This window comes from Thalia democratica, chromosome 4 (genome assembly GCF_965202585.1).
Source record: "Thalia democratica chromosome 4, ktThaDemo2.hap1.1, whole genome shotgun sequence".
Classification (NCBI taxonomy): domain Eukaryota; kingdom Metazoa; phylum Chordata; class Thaliacea; order Salpida; family Salpidae; genus Thalia; species Thalia democratica.
Genome location: NC_139168.1, coordinates 57,478,427 through 57,494,642, shown reverse-complemented (window position 1 = coordinate 57,494,642; position 16,216 = coordinate 57,478,427). Strand labels below are relative to the sequence as shown.

The 16,216-nt window shown below is 24.3% G+C and overlaps 1 protein-coding gene across 1 annotated transcript; it reads left to right on the top strand.

The window, feature by feature from the left end:
- Positions 1-677: 677 nt before the first annotated feature.
- On the top strand, positions 678-14,497 carry LOC145834235 (ribosome production factor 2 homolog). Its single transcript, XM_082941611.1, has 8 exons — positions 678-1,055; positions 1,589-1,721; positions 4,246-4,405; positions 6,559-6,635; positions 6,703-6,844; positions 9,482-9,563; positions 12,677-12,821; positions 14,045-14,497. The coding sequence occupies exons 1-8, from the start codon at positions 1,039-1,041 to the stop codon at positions 14,219-14,221; spliced, it is 933 nt and encodes a 310-aa protein (XP_082797737.1). The 5' UTR covers positions 678-1,038; the 3' UTR covers positions 14,222-14,497.
- The last annotated feature ends 1,719 nt before the right edge of the window (positions 14,498-16,216 follow it).

The following is a 16,216-nucleotide window of genomic DNA, read 5'->3' as shown; positions in this document are numbered from 1 at the left end:
AAAAAATTTTGTCATTATCAAAGGTACATTTTAAGTAGCTTTACAGTATCTTTTCAATGTTTTTATACTACTTAACACAGTTTTTAGCCTTAGTACTTAATTTCAAACAAAAAATGTCCCAAAAATATATACTCCCAATAACCTGGAAGAATAAATCAAAAACCAGTGGCCACCCTGGGACAGTTTTTTCCTCAATGAGTGGACACCCTATTGAAATTAAATTGAAAAAAAAAAGTTTAAATATCATTATAGTAATTTTACTCCTTATAAAATTTTACCAATCAGGTTGATTATTTTTTAGTTAGTATTTATAAATTAAAAATATGTAAAGTAAAAGTCATGAATGATTTTTAAATGTAAATAAAAAAATTTACTGTGCATAAATCTGCTTTTTTTTTAATCAAAGGTTCTAAAAACATAATTAAAGTAAAGTAGTATTATCATTATTATAGACTCATAAAGGGAATATTAATGTGATATAAAGAAAAGACAAACCTTTGTTTCATAGCTCTATTTTTTTCTTACATACTTATCAACCTGTTTGTTTTTAAGACTAATTTGTGGTATACTAAATGTAATTGCAAGTTAAAATGCAATATTAGTTTGTTTTAAAACTAGTTATTAATATTATTATACATGAAAGAAGTTACCATTTATTTTTTTTATGACTAGGCAAAGGTTAATAAACTTATAAAATTGTCAAAAATAAAATAACTTGAAATAAACTAAGACAAGAAAGTTACTGTGAAGAATCTTGTCCTATAAAGAATAAAACTTGTTTAAATCAAAGTCACTAGATTTTTGGAGCTCCAGTAAGAATCCTGGATACATTTTTTAGTAAACTTACATACACTTATTTAGAAAAAATACTTACAAATTATTAGTAGATATTGAGGGTAATGAAATTTATATTTGATATTTAAATTAAGTTTATTATTTTTTTTTTCAATAAGAACATTTTTCTATAAAGTATCAATTTTCACAACTGTGTTTTAAAACATTTTACAGCACCTCTTAAAACTAACAGTGTTACAAATCATGAGTCAAGCTATAATGTGAGTTTTAATGTTTACCAGTTGTTCTTTTAAGTTTTTCAAGCATAAAGTTATTCATATTTACCTACAGTTATAATAAATTACAATTACTTTTCCAAACATTCTAAATCATTTTGCTTTTCTATTTTTAATAATTAAGCATTAAAATAAAATAGAGATGTCTTTTATTATTGATAAGCTTTATTAATGTAAATTAAGCAACTAGTAAAAAATAAATAATTCTTGTTAGTTTAGTTAATTTAGTTTTAAGATTTTCAGCACTAAATTTTTTGTTAGCAAATTTTATAAAAACTGATATTAGCATATTTATAAATTTTGATTTTATATTTAAGTTAGTTTTGATATTACTAAGACAGATATTTTGTACACTTTGTCAAGATTTTTGTCAGATTGTTAAAATTACACTTTGTCAAGTTTGCATTAAATGTAAAAAATGAGTTTTCAATTATAATTCAAATTAATTGTATTATCTTATTCATGAATAAAATATTAAAGTTACATGTTTCAATGTGTGAAATTAAATATTTGTTTAGAAAACCAGCTACCAAAAGGCATGCTAGATATCTTAAAGGAAGAGAGCCTAAACTAATTGAAAACGACAAAACATGTCTTGTAATTAGAGGTGGAAATGCAAGTCAACAAATAGTCAATGTACTAAAAGAATTGGTGTGTTATGTTAAGGCTTTTACTTGTCTTTGAAAATTTATACCTAAATTACCAAGTTTTAAAATACAGCCTATTGCATAGTAAGGCATGTTTAACTTGTTAAAATCTTGTAATTATATGGTAGGTGCCTTGTTACAGACTTAGCTTTATAATAATGTTTAATTGTCTTAGTTGTCATTAAATTGATTAAAAAATTCAGTCAATATAGTTTAAAATGTATTGTTTTAATATGATAGAGAAGAAACTATTCAAAATATATTAAGTTAATATTATCAAATTAAAACAAAAACATTAACGTAATATAAAAAGCACAAAATGTCCTTAAAAAGTTTAAGTAAACATTAATATTGAGACAAATAGTTAGTTGAAAGATCTTCTTAATTGAAAAAATGACTATAATGATATTGGATTGTTGAATAAAATTACTTATTCAAAACAACTCAAAATTAAAGATAAAGTATATATAAAAACGAACTATTGTATGACTTACAGTTTCAGTAAAAAATTTGCTTAAGTTAATAAAGCAAAAATAAATTTTTATTTGAAATTCATCATACTTTTCCCAGAGTTTATCTTAACAAAATAATAATCTTATTCTAGGAATTTTTGAAATAATGAGTTGAACTTTGATTTACTATTTTTTTTCTGTTGGTCATAAAATTTTAATTAAAAATTTTCATAGTACTTGTAAGTTTCTTAAAAATTTAAGGTAAATAGGTTTAAAATGAAAGTGAGGATACATTTTTAGTCAATTTTGAATTTTATAGTAAGTTAACAGTGGATAAATTACATTGGTGCATTTGTTTTTAATAGAAATTCTTTACGAAAAATGGCTATAACTTAAATATTAAATAATTTTTGTTTTTTTTTATAAACTGCCTTCAAGACTTAAATTAAAATTTTCAAATAAGGGTTAACTTTTGTAAAAAAATGTCTTTACTCATATGTCCTTAACTGTGTACCTGTTTAGTTAAAGAAAAATTAGTAGAATAGTTGTGGGATTTAAAGACTTATTTTCAATTTTGCAATTTGTGAAAAGCTTTGGTGTATTGTTCATCAACCCTTTTCAGGGTTCGTGCGCGTCAGGCTAAATCAGGCTAAGTCAGTTTTTTTGAAAAAAGTTGAAAAATGTCAGGCTAAATCAGTTTTTTTATTTAAAAATTTAAGAATCTCAGTTTTTCTCATTTCAAATGCTTGATAATTTTTGATAAATAAAAAAAGAAATCTTTATAAGATCAGATTTAGATGTGAATTTATTTCTAAATAAAGATTTAGTTATTAAAGATAAAATCAGTCCGTATTTAAAAAAATAAATGCTTAAAACCTTTTGTTGAATCTTAAAAAAAAAATAGAATCTTATTATTTTGTTTTGAGTAGATTATATAAGTCACAATTATCAAAATTCATAAAAAAAATACAGTTTAAACATTAAGAGTTTAGTTCAACAACTTAGCTGTGTGTTTGAATTTGTTTACATCAGCTATGTTTTTCAGAGCTTAGTTGGTTGAACTGTTTTAATTTCCAATTTAAAGGCTTTGTAGTATACCAAATACTTTTTAAATTAAAACTCTTAGCAGTTTATTCATATATTTTACTGCTTGTTAAAATTTATTAGAGATATTCACAACATTAAAACTTAGCTTTAAGATATAAGTACTAAGTTTTGTGGGAGTACAAATTTTAGGTACAATTCATTTTTCTATACAAGAATAAATAATTAAGAATACAAGATTATTAAAGGTTTTTTTAAAATTTAGTGTAAGCTTTTTAAATCTGATATGATATCAACAATCACTTTACTTATTTAGAGTTTAGAATTTATAATGATGTATCAATTTTAAGTATTAGTCAAAATACTATAATAATTTTTTTTTACTTACTTTAATACTGCTGTAAGGGCTTCTTTTTAATTTTAATAAAACACTACAATGCACGTTGTTTTATTATAAATCTTCTGGTTATAATGTTTTTGTTTAGTGCTTAATTAAATTGAACAATTGTGTTTAGTAATATATATTAAATGTTTACACTAGTAATAGATCAAATAAAACGTTTATTTTACAACTTATTGCTGAATTTGTTATGTTAAAATCATAGAGGGGCTCAATCACCCTTTTCCTAATTTAGTCTTATTTTATGGAGTTGTAACTAAGCTATGAGTTGCTTTTTACAAATTTTTAAAGCTTAAAATTTTTAAAACGGTTAAAAATATTCTTACTTTAAAAAAATGTCAGGCTAAATTGGTCTCAGTCAGGCTAAATGAAAAAAATTTTGCGCACGAACCCTGCCTTTTGCTACTAAATTTAAAACTTAAATTTGGTACCACAAGTTTTTCCTTGACATGTCTCAATATTAGGTTTCTCATTGTTCATTAGTTACTTAAATGTTAAAAAGTTGAAAACACATTACAGAATCGAAATACTTAATATTGTACAGCAAGTACAGAGTACACCATCACTAACTTATTTTTACCTTGTAGTATAATATTTTGTATGAAATCATTGATAGCAAATTTTTTAAACAGTGTATGATGAAGAAACCCAATGCAATCATGTTCAGTAGAAGAAATCCTTTCCGTCCCTTTGAAGATATGTCAAATATAGAGTTTATAATGAATAAAAATGATGCTAGCCTGTTTTTGTTTGGTAGTCACTCAAAAAAACGACCTCAGAATCTTGTTATGGGTAACTTTTAGATTGATTAAAGAAAAGTAAAAAAAGGTTAAATACACAAATTTAAACTAGTACATTTGGTAAAATTTATTAGAAGACAAATAAATTTTTTGGTTCTAGCAAAATTAAAAAAAAGAAATTATACTTAAAATTTATGCACTACTGGTAAAATAAGGTTACATTTGAAAAAAAATTAATTGGTAATAGGAAGATAGCATTACTAAATTGTATATAATAAAGGTTATTTTTACCTAGATCCTTTACTTATTCTTTTCATTGTAAGATTAAAAGGTGTTATTTAGGGAGTCCAAGTTTTTTTTACAAAAATTGAGTTGAGTCTTATTTTAAAGTTTATAATTTTGAATAAAAAATGTTTTTTAAGGAGTAAAAAAATCATTAGATTTTGAAATATAACAAGTTTTGTATAAAAAAATCCAATAAAACCCTACAAAATAAAATATTTTTAGGTTGATTTTCTTGGAATTAAAAATAAACTCCTGATCAAAAACCTAATTATTAGAGATCTGATTATTTTTTATTTTTGCAAAAAAAAAATTAATCAGCTCTAATAACTGGTATTTTAATTAGTTTTGTGAAATTATAACTTTGTATGTAATTAATAATAATATTTGTTCATGATGATTACTACTGTTAATATAAAATTTATGTTTTTATTTATTTATTGCTATGTATCCTTGATGAAAATAAGGTGAAATATATCTGGATATTTGCAAAAAAAAAGGAAATTTAGTAATTGATTTTAAATTTTCTAGAGTTTTTTTCAATATCTCAAACAACTTGTAGCAATAAAGCTTTAAAAGCTATAATTTTAAATTTAGTCAAAGTAATCTGAAAAAATTGGAATTTTAGCAATTTTTGAAACACGTTGGAATTTTAAACTTTTTTTATATGGAAGTAATGAAATTTTGATTATATACAAAAAGTCTTTCATAAAACTTTTTTTTGTATCATTATTCTTTTTCTTCAAGTAGTAGTACACAATTAAAGTAGCTTAAAGTATCATTTTAATTTTGTTATAATATTAAAGATATTTTTATTTACCTTAAATTTAATCTTTTACTAAAAATAGACCCAAAAATGGGTACTTTTAAAACATGGAAGAACTTTTTCAAAAACATTTGACTACCAAGTTTTATATATTAAAAAAAAATCTGCTTTCTTAAAGTTGTTCAAACACATTAAAGATTATTAAAAAAAGTTTAAAAAATAACTGCTAAAAAACTGAAGGATGACATAAATTTATGTCAAATTTTGTCTTTCCAGTTTGCGCCTCCCATAAAAAACCTATACTCTCTAAACTTTGATAAGGTTAAAACATGTAGAGTTTTATTGCTTTGAAACTAAGTTTGTATAAAAGTTATTTTTGTTTAAGTTTAAAAAAAAGTTTATAATGCTTCGAAAATAATTATGGCTTGAAAATTTCAAATACATTAAACAAATAACTATATTTTGTTCAAATTTAGCAAAACTAAAGTATTTTCTCCATCACTAAGTAAGCACTAAATTTCACTACACAACCATCAAGAACAGTTTCCGAGGTAAACTACAACTAATGTGTTCTTAGAATTGGCTGTTTTATTTAAGTCAAACCAAGCGGGCCTAACTTATATCACCCGTTCGTAGGTACAGTCGTAAAATTTGGGGTGAACCACTATTCATATTTGGACAATTCAAATTCTTACAAAAAAAGTTTAAAAGGTCACTACTCAAAAAAAAAAAAAGCTTACCTAGGTCTAATTAACATCTTCAAACCATTTTTTTATTGCCAAATTTTAAATATTTTTTGAGATATGGCTAAAATAATTTTTTAGAATATAGTATTTTTTAATATTTTTGAAAATTCTTTTCTGATAATTTTATTTTATATTATTTTAATAACATAATTTTATTAATTAGACTTACATACTTTTTTTTTTTTTTCAAATATACATAACTTTTTGAGTTTTGGTCCTTGAAATATTTTATATGAATTTGGATTGTTGGAGTTTGGATTCTACGAATATTGTCATGTAACCAAAAATAAATTTTACATTTATTAAACATTCAAAAAAAAGTTGAATAATTTACTTTAGCTTACTTCTATTAAATTTTTTAATGTATAACAAGTCTATCATTATATTTATGTTGTGCTAAATATATCACAGGTAGAACATTTAACTTTGCTCGTTTGGATATGTTTGAATTTGGAGTTGAAAATTTTAAAAGTATGAAAGAATTCAAGGTAGTTTTGTTTTTATTTGTAAAAAAAGTAATCAAAATAAAATAATACAAAAAAAAACTATTTTCAGGCCTCATCTTGTATTGGTGGATCAAAACCTTGCTTGATGTTTAGTGGTTCCGCTTTCAATACAGATTTTCATCTTATGAGATTAAAGAATCTATTTATTGATTTTTTCAGAGGTCCTGTAGTAGACAACATAAACCTAAAAGGTATTAATATTGATAAACATTAATTATTCAAGAAAATTAATTTTATATGTGAGTTTGTTTGAACAAAAAAAGTAGAACTTAAAATTGAAATAGATTAACTTTGAAAATAAGTAAATCAATTACTTAATTAAATTTTGATAATATGTGTAAGTTTTAGAGCTTTTATACTAATAATTTATAGTATGAATAGTCAATCTTTTTTAATTACTATCATTTATTTAACGTCTAAATTGGCATATAAAATGCGTCTGGTTAGCTTAGTAAATAAAATCTTTTCCTAATGAAATTTTTAAGTCTTAACTTTTTTTACTTAAAAAATGAATGTTTGCATTAGTAAACTCAGATTTTTAAATAGACAATTGTTTTTACAAACTGACTGTTGAAATTAAATATCTTATTTGTTAATTCATAAATTTTTAAATGTTTTATCACCGACATTTTGTTTGCTTTTTTTTTGCATTTTTTTGCAGTATTTGTCTGAAATTAATTGCATTTGCTACTTAAGTTATGCTAGGAATAGTTCTGATACTAAAAATATATAAAGTTAACTAAAAGTTTCGAGTACCAAGAACTTATTTTACTACAAAAATAACTTAAGTTTTGGCAATAAAGAGCACATGTTATTTCAAAACTAAACAGTAGGTTTTTAATGCTATATGAGTAAATTAATTTTAACATGGTTGCACTTATGCAGGAAAAATTTAAGTAGGGAGTCAATTTTTTTTGAAGTTTTTATAAAGTTCTCTCTCCAAAAAATCTTAATTGTTTGTGTATTTATCTATTACTTTTCTAATAATAAGTTATTTTTTAAACGGTTGCCACATACTAAAGCTAATTTGATTTTTTTTGAAAAGTGAAGACTGTATCAGACTAGTTTTAATATTTTTATAAATATTTTGATATTTAAAAGTATACTTTGTTCTGCTATTTGATTTTTATTAATTTTACTGCGTTAATTTTAGTTATTATGTAAACGTTTTCTCATTTTGGCAAGCTCTACTTAATTATAATTTATTATTATTATATCCTTTATAATTTTTAAGCATAAAGTTTGAAGGCATATCTTTACAATTTTGTTCTTAGTGACCTAAAAATAAAGTATTTTTATATGTAAGTTAATAGCAGTTTTTTCAACATCTTAAACCTTTGTGCACAGTAACTCACTAATAAAAATTGTACCTAGCAAAATATATATTACTTAAAAAGTTTTTAATAATAAAAACTACTTTTTTTAGGTAGTGTTGTCCTTTTACTTGCATCAATTATAGTTAACATAATGATATTATGACATAAAATAGGTTGCTTTCGCACATATTTATTTTTTCATGTAAAACAATTTTATTGTTACTTTAAAAACATACGAGCACACTACAAAGCACAATGCTTCAAGATAACTAAAGCAATTTTTTCATCTTAGAATAAACTCTGGTAAGTTCACAGTATTTCTAGCTAGTTTTCTGCCTCAATGATAGACAACCATAGTATTTAATAAATGGTTAACGATAATTTTTGATATCAAGAAAAGCCAAGCTAATTTTAATAACAGTTTTTACTTATTTACAGTCTTCGTAGTTATTTTTGTCATGTTGTTTAATTTTATGTTTCTTATGTATACAACAAAGTTGTAAAGTTTAGTTTTTAGTTGAGGTTTTTACAAATTATTTTAAAGTTGCGTATAATGTATAAACGGCATTTACTTGATTAAAAAGTATATTACATACAGAAGTGAATATTTATTGATATGTATTTGGTGCTTCTAATATTTAAACTATGATAACAAAATGATCTACTGAATTCTTAATACTTCATCCAGTACAAAACTGTTTATACAAACTTAAAAGGAATTTCAAATCTAAGTTATTGAATACTAAAACCATAAAGTTTTCACAAATATCTGTTTGATAAGGACTTTATTTTAATGAAAAAAACACAGAATTTAAAGTAAAGTTTAAATATTTTTGAAAACAAAATAAGGAGCAGTAGCCCACACAATTATGTTTAAAAGAGTTAGATTCCGGTTAATCTCGAACTAAGGTTAAATTTAGCTTTTCTTTCTTTTAAAACTTTTGCTAAACTGGGTAGTTTGAGATTTTATGAAAACAAAGGCTGATTTTTATCAGTTTAAAATTTTTAGCTCGTTCATGCTGGATTGATTTTCAATGACTTTAAATAAGTATTAAATTTTTATTAATGGTTTAATTAATTTATTATTCAGTTTATTATTCAGGTCTTTGTCTACTGCTTCAATTTGTTTACAATTTTTTCTTTGCTTTACTTATTAATTCAAGCTAGTTTGTAGTAACTCAGATTAAGTAATGATTATTCTGGTTGAATTTTACTCTTTATTTTTTGTAACCCTTAAATGATAATGTAATTGCGTAAAAGTTTTGTTTATTATATGGTCTTGAATTATTAATTTTAAATTTCTGCTTTGCTGCTAGCCTTAATAAAGAAAACAATTCAAAAAATCCAATTGTTAAAAGTTAATTTTTGTATGTATTTTTTTAAAAACACGTTAACTTTAATTAATTAAAAAAGATTGAGGTATAAGTTTTAATTATAAAATAACTAATAAGGTAATATCAGGTTAAAGTAAAATTCTTTATAAGTTAAATTATTTTTGAATTTTTTACACAGAATTGGACTACGTTATTCAATTTACTACAATGGATCAATCAAGAGAAACGGATAAGGTTGTAGTTTTCATGAGAAGTTACAAGTTAGTTTTTTTTTGTTACCAATTGATTTATTTATTATGTGTGATTTTTTAATGAGTCCACATAAATTTTGTATTAAAATTGTAATAATTTATACACTCTTTTATATATCTTTAACTCAAGGCCATAGGGGTTCACCTTAATTTTAAAATTAAAATTAAATTATGATTTTAATTTGTGGAATTTGATCATAGCTATCAGACATTTTTTATCGCTTAAAAACATTCTAGGGTAATTTTGAGAGTTAAGGGATTAAAGTTTACGATTTAAGTAGGTTTATTATAGAAGCTGCGATCTAGAAAAGCAAAAATAGACTATTTAATTAAGAATCTAACTTTTTCTTTATTCTAAATTAATCTTTAAATTTGTACAGTAAAGTTTAACTAAAAACTCGTTATTTAATTTTTTAAATTATGTGAGCAACTACCATAATGTTTACTATAGTACCTTTTTTTTAAAAACTAAAAATTATATTTTTTTCAATTAAAAATCCCAACAAGTTATTTCTTCTACCTATTATATGCACGTTTCCTGATAGTTTGAAATCTCTATTTAAAAAGTAGAAAGCACTTAAGTTTTTAAGTTTTCTGTGAAGATTGATAAAAACTTTGCATTGGAGACCTTAGGAATAATTTAAAGATTACTTTTATGATCGCCCATCTTAAGAACATTACCAAGCCAGCGAAGACTGCGCTGGCTGAGGGTAAATTGCATAGTGGTGAGATCAGTATGTTTCAACACCTTATCGTTGATGATCTTTTGTTGCTATCCAATTCTAAGGATTTAACGGAGGCACCGTAGGTGGAATGAGTCTATTTTTCTTATGCACACTTGACAAGCTCCACATTTGCTAACATATAATGTACTGTATACACAGGCGCAAAAACTAACATTTCGTTAAAATATATAAGCTAGTCGAGCATGATTTAATCAAAATGATATGAAATTAATTACATTTTCAGTGTTCTGCCATCATTCTTGATGATAGAATATCTGTTAGTACCAAAAATTTTTTTCTCTTACTTTAAAACCAAAAACATCTAGTTGTAGTTTCAATATTTTTATTTGCTGGCCAAGTTTGCATGTTGGCAGGCCACAGGTTTTACCATTTATGGGCTGCATCCAACTAAAAATAAAAATATGCTCGCGCTGCACTTTTAGCTTTCATAGGCCTCATGAGACACGCGGGCCGCAGTTCGCCGACCTTTGGCTTAAGACTTGATTTTTTTAAGGTGTAAACCTAGATGCAATGTAGGTTACTTAAATTAAGAGACTTGTATGGTTATAGTATACTTAACACCCAAATGCTAACTATAATGAAACTTTAACATAATTAAATCAGAACAGTTACAATCACTAACAACTATACAAAGACCTTATGCTTTAGTACAGCGGTTCTTAACCTGGGGTAAATTTACCCCTGGGGGTAAATTCCTTTGTTGTAGGGGGTAAATTTTCTTTAGTACAAGTTATGTAAATTAATGTTTGCAAATGTCTTTTTAGTTTACAAGTCAGTATTTAGCTGTATTTTTCTTAATTTTAATAAACCTTTTAAATTTTACAATTTTTTATAGTTGATAAGCTTAAAGTTCAAAAAATATACTTTTGTTCCTCAAAATTAAACACTACTTTGTATACTTGGGGTAAATTGGGTAATTACTGTCCAAAAAGGGGTAAACTTCGTAATATTCTAAAAAAAAAGGGGTAGAACATGAAAAAAGATTAAGTACCGCTGCTTAAAAAATATTAAATGGAATTCGAGGCTAAACTAATAAATACATATAAAAGGCAGATGTTTTAAGAAGTTTTTAATCTTTAATTGAATTTAAAATCATAAAAAAAATTCAAGAATTTATATTGTTTAAAAAAAGAACTTAACAACTAACAATAAAAAAAAATAATTAAGTTCAATTCTGGATCTTCATCTGGAAAGTCTTGACTCAAATCTTACTGCAAAAAAACTTACGCCTTCAACAGGCGCTTATATATATACTCTATATTTCTCCATGATAATTTGTTTTATCAAACGTTTTTGATTGCTGTTTATTTTCTCCTTCTGTTAACTTTCTCTTTATATAAACTCTATTTAAGTTGTATATGCACACGTCACATTCTAAAGTTTTCTGTCAAAAAAAAAACGGTTTACTAAATACAATTTGATATCCCGTTACAAAGGCTAATGGTATGCTCGAAATCTGTGTATGCAGACAGCGTAAAGTCTTAAGATCTTGGGTAGAGTGAGCTGTAACAGAGCAGAATCATCACCAAGGAATATTACGGAATACATTTTAAATTTCGCTTTGATTTCAGACGTGCAAGGTTGAATAGGCGTCCGTAAATCTCATATTTAGCTTATCGCCTATAATTGTCCGTCTGAAAACAATTAACAACATTAAAAAGAAACTTTTGAAAAGCGTTGGTTGAATTACCCATTTTTGCTTCACCCCACTTTTGATTTTCGTCATTTTTAATAGTTATGCTTGTGTGAAAAGTCTTCCCAATGTCAAGGAGACTTGGAAAGCATTCAATTTCCAACTGAATTGCTAACAGTTTTTCTTTACTTATTAGATTGAAAGCTTAAGTATGGACAAGGAAAGTGGTATACAAGTCACGTTCTGTTCATTATATTTCTTGTGCAGCTATTGTAAAAAAGTACTTATGTTATTAAATTAAGCACTGGGATATATTGTTATGTTTTCTACAACTACTTATTTATACTGCATACTAATTTATAGTATAAAAAGTTTATTAATCCTAAAAACAATTGTTGAATTTTATATTTTAAATTATTTTTTTTTATCTCATTCAAATCAATTTTTTTTATTCAAAAAGTGATAAATGGTGCTCTAAAACATAACATCTTATTTCGTTCAAACTATAAACAAATGAATCAAACTTTGTTAAAACTTATTGTTTTTACTTTTAAAGACATCTTAAATCTTAAATAGTTATACAAGTTCTTATTTAAAAATTTACAAGATACCATCATTATAAATTATGTTTTCAAGTTCGTTGTAGTATCTATAAAATATTGCTTTGGAAGTCTCGTTAAGATTTCAACTAACATTAAATATATTTAAATTTTCACCAACTGAGTAACAATAAAACTTCAAAGGATCAATCTGATGAAGTCAGGGAGCAAAACACCGCGTATTGAGCTCGAAGAAATGGGACCTCACATGGATCTGGTGATGAGAAGAAGGGAGATGGCAGATGATACGCCCTATAAACTTGCTTGCAGAAAACCAAAGGCTGTTGAAGTTTGTTTTTGGAAGTTTATTAAATTAAAAATCATTAAAATCATGTATCTATGTTAAAATTTGAAAAATGTTCAAAAATTTTAAAATATACATTACAATACATTTGCCTTCGTCTAGAAGTTTATATACCTAATAGTTGGAAATAAAATACTTTGATATTATCTTAGTTCTGAATGTATATAGTTTTTTGTGACGAATTATGTGCGAAAAAGGTCAAGTTTTGAATAGCCTAATTAAAAAGGCTTTTGCTATAACAGCCTTGCCTGAAACCAACTAGCGGTCAAATTGTTTAACTATTTTAAAACCCTTGATACATCTAGTATTATTAAATTTTTAATATAATTAGACATTGTGACCAAGAAATGTTATATTTACCAAGATATTTTACTGTTATAAAATAACTCTATTAAGAATAAATTTAAAAAACAAATAGGTTAAAATTTAAAAAGTTTACTAATAATTTATATATATTATTATTATATAAATATTTTTTTAATTAATTTATTTAATTAGTTTGTAATTATATTTATATACTAATATATTAGATAAAGAATATTTTTATTTTTTTATTAAAAAAGTATAATTAACAGGGTTGCCAAAAAACCTGAAATCCTAAAAAACCTGGAATTCAAGAAATTTTGAAAAATATACCTGGAAATTTGAACAAAAACCTATAGAAATATGAAATTTTAGAAAATTTTTACATGTTAAGCAATGAAATTTCAATTTGACACAAAATCTATCATATAGATAAAATTGTTTTGTTATTATTAGTTTTTTCTCTTATCAGAAAAAATATTTAAAGTAGCTTTACAGTATCTTTTCAATTTTCTTATGTTATTAATGACAGCTTTTTTACCTTAAACTTTATTTTATACTAAAAATAGACCCAAAAACTTGTACTTTTAAAAACCTGAAAAAAGTTTTTTAACATTTTTGGCAAGCCTGATTTTAGATCAACATAAGCAGTTTTGTCTTAAAACTTGAAATTAATAAATTTTTTATGTAATATTTTTATTGCCCGTTGTTTTTGTTTGTTTCCAGACCCTTTTTTATCGATAAACGTTATTAGTGAAAAAGTAGACACTCAATTTTTTTTTAATTACATTTTTTTAAACAATATAACGATAATAATTGATAATTTTTAAATTAGTTTACGAATAGTAAAATAGTTAATAAAATAATTTTTATGTTAAAACTTATAATGAACGTTATAAATGCAGGCTAAAAAAGTGAAGAACGTCTCCACAGACATGTTTGGTAAGTACGGTCGCGTCCACATGACCAAACAAAATCTTGATAATATGCAAACTCGAAAGATGACAGCTCTTAAGAGACCAGTCCCTGAACATTTTAATTTAGAAGATGATGAACCAAAAAAGGCTAATGTTGAAGAATAACCAAATTTCAGAACTTTTTCTAGGACACCAAAATTTATTTAGCGAAATTAATTTAGAAAAGTTTATAAATATAGTATTAAAAAAAGTCTAGTTTAAAGATAAGTATTAAAACGTCTATATATATATTTTGATGTGGCTTGCTTAGTTTAAAATGAATTCGTTAGTGGTTATCTTAGTTTTGGTTGTTATAAAAACATTGTTTTAGGGAATTATTAAAAACAGTTCTTTTACTAGTCGTATCATACTGTTTAGGAAACAATAAATGTTCAAATATATAATTTGTATTTCTATTACTTCTTATTATTTAAAGCTTTAGTTTAATTTAAAGCAACTAAAACACCTTTTGTATTAAACCATTAGCTTGTTTAATATTATACTTGACTGATTTAAATACAGCTATGTATATAAGCTTAAGTTTACTTTTAATTGACTTTATATGACGAACAAAGGCTTTTCATTATTAGTTTTTTTAAATAACTAAATAAAAAAAAACTCATTAAAATATTTATCTCATTTTTACAAATTTTATTAAATTAAAAGTTAGTTTTCAGTTTTAAAAATGTGAAGTCAATAGTAAGCTGATTAAAGAGTGTTTTACAAAAATCCATTGTTTAAGTAAGTTACCATGAGCAGAACAAAAAATAAACGTAATTAAAAGATACTTAAATAATTTTTTTTAAAGATGAGTTACTTTTATTTGAATTTAAAAAAGAGTATTACATATTAAATAATTTGACAAGATTTTATACTATCAGTAAGACCAGGGTTGCCAAAAAACTTGGAATCCTGGAATTTCACAAATTAGGTTAGAAAAGCCTGGAATTTAAAAAATAAAAATAAAAAAACCTGGAGTTTTGAACATAAATTACTAAAAACCCTAGAATTAGAACCAATTAAGTAGTAAAATTTTGATTTGACATGAAAAATCTATCATGTAGATAAAAATTTTTGTCATCATCAATTTTTTTTAAATTTAAAAACACATTTCAAGTAGCTTTCCAGTATCTTTTAAATGTTGTTATACTACTTAACACATTTTCTAACCTAAAACCTAACTTTAAAAACCTGGAAGAAGTTTCTTAAAAACATATTGCAACCCTGGTAAGAGTATAAAAGTTTTCAAGGTTGGTTGAAAAATAAACAAGTAGTATAAACTAAAAAATATTTCTGTTAAATTTTAGAATTTAAACTGTAAGATATAGTCTTAACTTCCTTAGTTGTATTAAATGCAGTAAGCTGGACTTAACTAAAAGTTAATACTTCAGACAAAGATTTGTTGTGCTCGATGTATACATGTAACTATATACGAAAAACTTCATTATTTTTGTAATTTAAATTCTGCTCTTAATATTCTTAATTTAGTTCTTGTGTCTAAATACTTAAATTTTGTATAAGCATATTTTTGTTTTATATAACATAATTTCGACTAATTTTTGAGAAAATTGAAAAAATGTTGAGCCAGAAACTGAAAAAAAACTGCTGTTAATCAAGCTTAAATACCTGAAAATATCAAAATATATAACAAAAGGTCTTATGAAGCCTGATGTTTAAGAAATGAATCTTAAATAGCTTGAGTTTTTCAAAAGTGTGAAAATCCTGTTTAAAAAATTTATTCAAAATAAAACTAAGTTATTCTGTTCCATAAGTTTAACTTCTGTAATCTAAAAAAATTACTTAAGAAGAGTTAATTGAAATTTTTTTTTTTTGCGAATGGTCATTTTCAATTTTTTTAGTTAGTTTTATGGAAAACTAATATTCTAAGGTGATAACAAATTAACAGCATTCAACTGTATTCTAAAACGAATCGAAATTTATGTGAAGAAGCTGTGGCTAATTTTATTATTTTGAAAAAGGGCTTATATGTATTGATGCATTTGATAAGACTTTGACTGCAACCAAGTATAATAACATCATGTCAAGTATTTTTCAGTTTAGTTTGTAGGCCCCGATTTCTTCATAATAGAAACATGTTAAAGTTTTAATGATTTCGTTATA

Coding starts and splice junctions, on each gene's coding strand:
- LOC145834235 (XM_082941611.1), top strand. Junction 4,406..6,558: donor ACCTCAGAATCTTGTTATGG/GTAACTTTTAGA, acceptor AATATATCACAG/GTAGAACATTTAACTTTGCT. Junction 9,564..12,676: donor GTTTTCATGAGAAGTTACAA/GTTAGTTTTTTT, acceptor AAAACTTCAAAG/GATCAATCTGATGAAGTCAG.